Below are 7,409 nucleotides of genomic sequence, written 5' to 3' on the forward strand. Positions count from 1 at the left end.
TAAATTTTTAATTATTAGCTTCATTTTAATTTAAGGGTTTTGTAAATGTCATGTAACTGAAAAATTGGTACATCATGTTACATAGACATGTTTTTGTAGGATCCACAAAATATTAGAAAAATAAAATGAAAAAAAAACTTGCACGAAAAATGATCTGAGAGCATGAGGAAACAAAAATTATCTGTAACATGACATTTGCTTTTCCCTTAATTTAATGGGTTAAAATTACTAAATTTAATAAACGTTATTCCTTGCTTTTTCTGTATTAAATTTACATTTACCCTTAATTTAATACAGACAGTGTGTATTTTTTTTAACTTATATCACGTGTAAGTGAACTCCTTTCTTTCTTTTTTCATTAGAAAATAGTACACCTTTTTTATCATAGGAAAAAGAAAATGAATACTTTCATGGTCTCATTTTAACATGATCAAATCATATAAAAAAGTCTCAAACATTCATTGAAATGAATTTTTATTATGTGACGTAATTAAAATGAGACATGAGTTATTTAAAATATATTGCAAGAATTCGAAATCAAATTTCGTCCAAAAATAAAAAAATATCTTTTTTCCTTTTTTTTCTTCAAGAAAGATAACTATCCTATCCTATCTTTTATTTATTTATATATATATATATATATATATATATATATATATATATATATATATATATATATATATAAACCTAAGGAGTAAGTTAATCAAAATCAGATAAGGGAATGATGCTTTTTTGGTTTTCGTCGTGCAATAAGATTATTTTCTGGGTAGTTTTTATATCCATCGAAATTATAAAATTATTTTAGGAAAATATTTAAAGCCACACCTCCACATCAACAACTAACGTAGAAAATTAATTAATTTTTGTAAGTAATAAATTAATTCGAACCTATCATTCAATCATATATGGTGGCACAGGGTTGAATTTAATTATTATCATGAGAACATTGTGAAGAGGAAAGGGGAAGACAAATTTCAAGGCTTTAAAGTAGAAATGGAGAGATGAAGTAGTACTAATTTTATGAGAGCCACAACTCTCGAAAATAATGAATATGTTCCAACCTAAAATCAGATTAATCGGATCTATTAGAACTTCCCACACCAGATACTATCTACTAAAAAATAGGATCACTAATACAAATCAAACTTAACAACCTTGCATTTGATACGTGTTAGTATGGTCTTAGATCAAACTTAACAAATTCGCATTTGATACATGTTAGTATGGTCTTAACAACCTTGCATTTGATACTTATTTTATTATTATTGGATCAATATAAAATTAATGACAATTATTATTATTTTTTTCAACTGTTAATTTCAAATTCATCCATACCCGTAATCTATTACTGTTAGCTGTTCATCATCTTAGTAGTATATAATTACAAAATAATACACGCCCCCAAAAAAAAAAATTAAAATAAAAACAACGTTGACCAACATTCAAGTGAATGTTCAAGCATGTGACCCATTGGGCAAAGAACTAGAGGTAGAAAATTGAAATGTGATTAGGCACTATGGCACTGACTCCATTGAGGTCCATGAGAGAAATCATTACATTCGTGACTCAACACATTAACCATACCAAAATTTCTCTCTTTTTTTTTTTTTTCTCTTCCCATATTGGCAGGCCCAGCAACAATGGCGGAGATTGTGATCCTAAGGAATCTACACGTCTCGTTACTCTCAAATCCACACCGTTTATTGTTAACCTGTCAACTCAATCTGTGTCAAACACAAAATGATAGTAACAGTGCATGAAGACTTCACAATAAGGTGGTGGATTATTGCCAGAACACCAAGCAAAAAGAGAAGAAGAACAAAGAAAAAGAATGAACAAGAAAAACAAAACTCAACAGAACACAACATAGCAACAACAACAACAACAAGTTGTTTTTATCCATTTTGCTGTAAAGTGCTTTAACACAACACACAGCGTTGACCAAACACTTTCAACTATCTCCACTGCGTGATCTTTCACGGTTCAGCTTCACTTTCATGCTCTCATCAATCAATGTTATGTCTTTTACTCTCTCTCTCTCTCTCTTTCTCTTTCTCTATCAGTGATTTTTATTAGCCTAAAGGGTATGTCTTTGTCACTGTGTTGTGTGTTGTGTGAGTCTCTCTCTCCTCTATATCATCCTTATCCCTGAGATTTTGTATTGATTGCTTTGGTGGGTCTATTTATTTTTCTCTGCAACAAAATGGGTTATTTCTCTATTGGGTTCTGATTTGTTCTGTTGTTCTCACCGCCAAGCTTACTCTTCCTTTTCCAACACGGTTTTTATATATATTTTATTCTTTTTTAAATTTTCTATATCATCTTGGGATTTGTCTTGAAGCTCTCAATTTTTCTTCTGTTCACACTTGTGTATTTAGCTTCTGTGAAGCTTTTCCATATTGCTCTCAATTTTGAAGTTGCTTAATCTTTTTAACTGTTGTCCTTTGTGGCATAATAGAACCACCCCTTGATGCTTTTCTGTTTTTTGCCTAAGAGAAATGGCATTGGAGTGGAGTTTTCACTCTCCAAATGGTATTTTCATGATGCTATTGTTTTGTCTTGGCATCATCCTTGTAAGTTCGATTAATGAAGAGGGTTCAAGTCTTTTGAAGTTCAAAAGTTCCCTTCTTGACCCAAAAAACAATCTTCAAAACTGGAACTCTTCTGATTTGACTCCTTGCAATTGGACTGGTGTGTATTGCACTGGTTCAATGGTAACTTCTGTAAAACTTTACCACCTCAATCTGTCTGGTACTTTATCTCCAAGCATATGTAACCTTCCAAGGCTACTTGAGTTGAATCTGTCAAAAAATTTCATCTCTGGCCCTATTCCTGAGGGTTTTGTTGACTGTCATAGTTTAGAGATTTTAGACCTTTGTACTAATAGGCTTCATGGACAACTTCAGACCCCTATTTGGAAAATCACAACACTTATAAAGCTTTACCTGTGTGAAAATTATATGTTTGGTGAAGTGCCAGAAGAGCTTGGGAATTTAAAATCACTTGAGGAGCTATTCATTTATAGCAACAATTTAACTGGACAAATTCCCACATCAATCAGCAAGTTGAAGCAGCTTAGAGTTATAAGGGCAGGCCTAAATGGCCTCTCAGGGCCAATACCTGCAGAAATTAGTGAGTGTGAGAGCTTGGAGATATTGGGTTTGGCACAGAATCAACTAGAAGGTTCCATTCCAAGGGAGCTTCAAAAGCTTCAGAACCTTACCAGTTTGATTCTATGGCAAAACTCTTTATCTGGGGATATTCCTCCTGAGATTGGAAATATTAGTAGCCTTGAGTTGCTAGCTTTGCATCAAAACTTATTCAGTGGTGTCCCTAAGGAGCTGGGAAAGTTATCCAGGTTGAAGAAGTTGTACATATACACCAACCAGTTGAATGGAACAATTCCACCAGAGCTAGGGAACTGCACAAGTGCTATTGAGATAGATCTATCTGAAAACCGTTTGATTGGGATCATTCCCAAAGAGTTGGGGAAGATCTCTAATCTCACCTTGCTTCATCTATTTGAAAACCATCTGCAGGGTCATATTCCATGGGAGCTTGGGCAGTTGAGGATGCTAAAAAATCTAGACCTTTCAATGAATAACTTAACAGGTACAATTCCACTTGAGTTTCAAAATCTTACCTACATGGAGGATTTGCAGCTATTTGATAATCAACTTGAGGGTGTGATTCCTCCTCATCTTGGAGCTGTTAGAAACCTTACCATTCTTGACATATCAGCAAATAATCTTGTTGGTATGATACCTCTCCATCTTTGTGAATATCAGAAGCTACAATTTCTGAGCCTTGGGTCAAATAGGTTGTTTGGGAACATTCCTTACAGCCTGAAAACTTGTAAGTCTCTGGTGCAGCTTATGTTGGGGGATAACCAGTTAACAGGAAGTTTACCTGTTGAACTGTATGAACTTCACAATCTAACTGCACTTGAACTTTATCAGAACCAGTTCTCTGGGCTAATAAACCCTGGGATAGGTCAACTTAAAAAAGTAGAGAGGCTTCTCTTGTCAGATAATTATTTTACTGGGTATCTCCCTTCTGAAATTGGAAATTTGGCACAACTTGTCACATTCAATGTTTCATCTAATCTTTTCAGTGGTAGCATTCCTCGTGAGTTGGGAAACTGTCTAAAACTGCAAAGACTTGATCTTAGCAGGAACAAGTTCACTGGCATGCTTCCAAATGAAATTGGCAATCTGGTGAATTTGGAGCTGTTGAAAGTTTCTGATAATGCACTCTCTGGAGAAATTCCAGGCACTTTAGGGGATCTTATTCGTCTCACAGAGCTGGAGCTAGGTGGCAACCAATTTTCAGGAAGCATCTCTTATCATTTGGGAAGACTTGCTGCTCTTCAGATTGCACTTAACTTGAGCCACAACAAACTTTCTGGCACAATTCCTGATAGCTTGGGGAACTTGCAAATGCTGGAATCCCTTTACTTGAATGACAATGAACTTGTTGGTGAAATTCCTGCATCAATTGGTCAGCTTCCAAGTCTTTTAGTATGCAATGTATCTAACAACAAGCTGGTAGGAACTGTTCCTGACACCACTGCATTTAGGAAGATGGATTCCACAAATTTTGCTGGAAATAATGGATTGTGCCGTGTTGGTACTTATCATTGTCATCCATCTGAAGCTTCATCTCATCATGCAAAACCAAGCTGGATAAAAGATGGTTCATCAAGGGAAAAGATAGTGAGCATTGCTTCTGGGGTGGTTGGATTAGTTTCTCTTGTTTTCATAGTGTGTATATGTGTTGCAATGAGGCGTCGTGGCACTGCTTTTGTTTCACTTGAAGGAGAAACAAAGCCTCATGTTCTTGATAACTATTACTTTCCTAAAGAAGGCTTTACTTACCAGGATCTCTTGGAAGCCACTGGCAATTTTTCACAAGATGCAGTTATTGGAAGAGGAGCTTGTGGAACTGTCTACAAGGCTGTTATGAATGATGGTGAAGTCATTGCTGTCAAGAAGCTGAATTCACATGGAGAAGGAGCAAATGTTGACAGAAGCTTCTTTGCAGAGATTTCAACCCTTGGAAAGATCAGGCACAGGAACATTGTGAAGCTGTATGGATTTTGTTATCATGAGGATTCTAATCTTCTTTTATATGAATACATGGAAAATGGAAGCCTTGGGGAACAACTTCATTCCAATGCAAGCACATGTGCACTGGATTGGAATAGCCGGTATAAAATTGCTCTTGGAGCAGCAGAAGGCTTATGCTATCTTCATTATGATTGTAAACCTCAAATCATCCATCGTGATATAAAGTCAAACAACATATTACTTGATGAAGTGTTTCAGGCTCATGTTGGAGACTTTGGCTTGGCAAAGTTGATTGACTTTTCCTACTCAAAATCCATGTCTGCTGTGGCAGGTTCATATGGCTACATTGCCCCAGGTAAGAATAAGCTCACTACATGGGTGCAGTAATTATAGGTTTACTTATTATTAGAATAGTTGAGTCCCACTTTAATCTTTTCTTATGATTTAATTTCCAATATTTATTTTTTTCATATGTGACAATGCTTTTGGAGAAGAAAATAAAAATACTTAATAGAAAGCACAGCACATTGTGAGCAACTCTTGGAGCAGTGATAAGGTTGCTCCTTGTGATTGAAAGGTTACAGGTTTAAGTCTGGGAAACAACCTCTTTGCAAAAATATAATGGTAAGGCTAAGTCGAGGAGCCTTATGCACCAGAATTTGCCTTTTTATTTATTTATTAGGAAGCATATTAAGAAATATTTTCAGTAAAAAGGTTACCAATCCCAAGATGGGGTTAATGCATACTATCAAAAGTTGATATTAGTATTGTGTTTTGATAAGCTAGATGTAGTCATTGTAATCCTTATGCTTTATCATATGGTTGCTTGATTATTTTTTCAGAATATGCTTACACCATGAAGGTGACTGAGAAATGTGACATCTATAGTTTTGGGGTAGTTTTGCTGGAACTAGTTATTGGGAGGTCACCTGTTCAACCTTTGGAACAGGGTGGTGATTTGGTGACATGGGTGAGAAGAGCAATTCAAGCATCTATACCAACATCTGAGTTATTTGACAAGAGATTGAATCTGAATGAACAAAGAACAGTTGAAGAGATGTCTCTTATTCTAAAAATTGCTCTCTTTTGCACAAGTACATCTCCACTTAATAGGCCTACAATGAAAGAGGTCATTGCAATGTTGATTGATGCTAGGGAATACGTCAGCAATACACCAACCTCTCCTACATCAGAATCTACACTGGATGAAGATCAAGTTGCTTCTTCCAAAGGTTAGAAAGCTTAAATGTTCATAATAATAATAAAAAATGTTTTGGTAATTGATTGATATTAATAGAGCTTATCTTTAAATTTTCAAGTGATATATTTTTTCCTTGGATTACATTTTTATACATCTTTAAACTTCTAGTTGAGGTTGCTTCTTGTGACCGGAAAGTCATGGGTTCGAGTCTAGAAAATAACTTAGGAAAAAAAGGCCAGAGTAAGATTATGTACAGTCGACCTTCACTCTTATCCTTGCAAATCGGGAAGTCTTGTGCACCGCAATTTACCCTTTAAACTTCTATTTCAATGCCAAGCTCTTTTCATGACCAATTTATTGATATTTAGAGAATTAATTGTCCTGTCATGGTTGGTGCAGATGGTGGTCCTTGAGTTGCAAGTCACAAGCTTCACCCCATTATTTCAACATGTTTGAATCTTGGCCAATCATGTCCCCTGGCTCAATTGAATAAGTAGCATTAGCTAGAAGAATTTCATAATCAGTTTCAATGAAGCAAAAGCAATGTTTTAACCCAACCATGTGTCCTTCATGTGCTGCAAGATGCTCCTTACCAAAGCTGTTTGAAAAGTTTCCATCCTAACAGCATCAAGCAACTCTAATCTACTATATCTTTAGATTTATCATGATTCTATTCGCATAGCAAATCTCACTCTTGATAGCGAGTTGAACATACAAAGATCGTAACAACTCTAGGTTCATTCTGCTTTGAATCTTAATGATGACTATCTTTGTTTATGACTTAATTAATTTATACAAATCTGGCGAAATATAAATTGTAAATTTATGTGTCACGCCTTCTGATCTTCTCAGTAGCATTATAAAAATTTGTAGTATTGAAGTAAAATAACCTTTTGTTGGGGGTGTTAGACATGAAACTAAGAAATAAGAATGGAAGAGAAGGCGGGGTGGATCATAACGGTTTTTTTTTTTTTTTTAATAAATTTCCTAGCAAATAAAAAGGCTATTCGTGGTCTTGAGAAATTCAAAATGGATCCATTTTAGTCTTTTCGAAGAACTAATGTGGATCTTTTTTGAATTGGTGAAGGATCGCGATTTCAACTAAATGAGTCCATTTTGAATTTTTTAGGGACTACAAA

General features: G+C 35.1%; 1 protein-coding gene across 1 annotated transcript; it reads left to right on the forward strand.

Annotated features, from left to right (window-relative positions):
• The first annotated feature begins 2,261 nt into the window (after positions 1-2,261).
• LOC133314076 (leucine-rich repeat receptor-like serine/threonine-protein kinase At1g17230) lies at positions 2,262-6,966 on the forward strand. The gene is made up of 3 exons (XM_061515516.1): positions 2,262-5,424; positions 5,912-6,301; positions 6,670-6,966. The coding sequence occupies exons 1-3, from the start codon at positions 2,499-2,501 to the stop codon at positions 6,681-6,683; spliced, it is 3,330 nt and encodes a 1,109-aa protein (XP_061371500.1). The 5' UTR covers positions 2,262-2,498; the 3' UTR covers positions 6,684-6,966.
• The last annotated feature ends 443 nt before the right edge of the window (positions 6,967-7,409 follow it).

The sequence above is a fragment of the Gastrolobium bilobum genome, unplaced genomic scaffold (assembly GCF_033153095.1).
Source record: "Gastrolobium bilobum isolate Gb01-03AN ecotype WA unplaced genomic scaffold, APGP_CSIRO_Gbil_v1 utg2368, whole genome shotgun sequence".
Taxonomy (NCBI): domain Eukaryota; kingdom Viridiplantae; phylum Streptophyta; class Magnoliopsida; order Fabales; family Fabaceae; genus Gastrolobium; species Gastrolobium bilobum.

Bases quoted from the DNA above. Each gene is read 5' to 3' on its own strand.
- LOC133314076 (XM_061515516.1), top strand. From the start codon at position 2,499: ATGGCATTGGAGTGGAGTTTTCACTCTCCAAATGGTATTTTCATGATG. The intron at 5,425-5,911 runs GTAAGAATAAGC...TTATTTTTTCAG, and splicing joins ATATGGCTACATTGCCCCAG to AATATGCTTACACCATGAAG.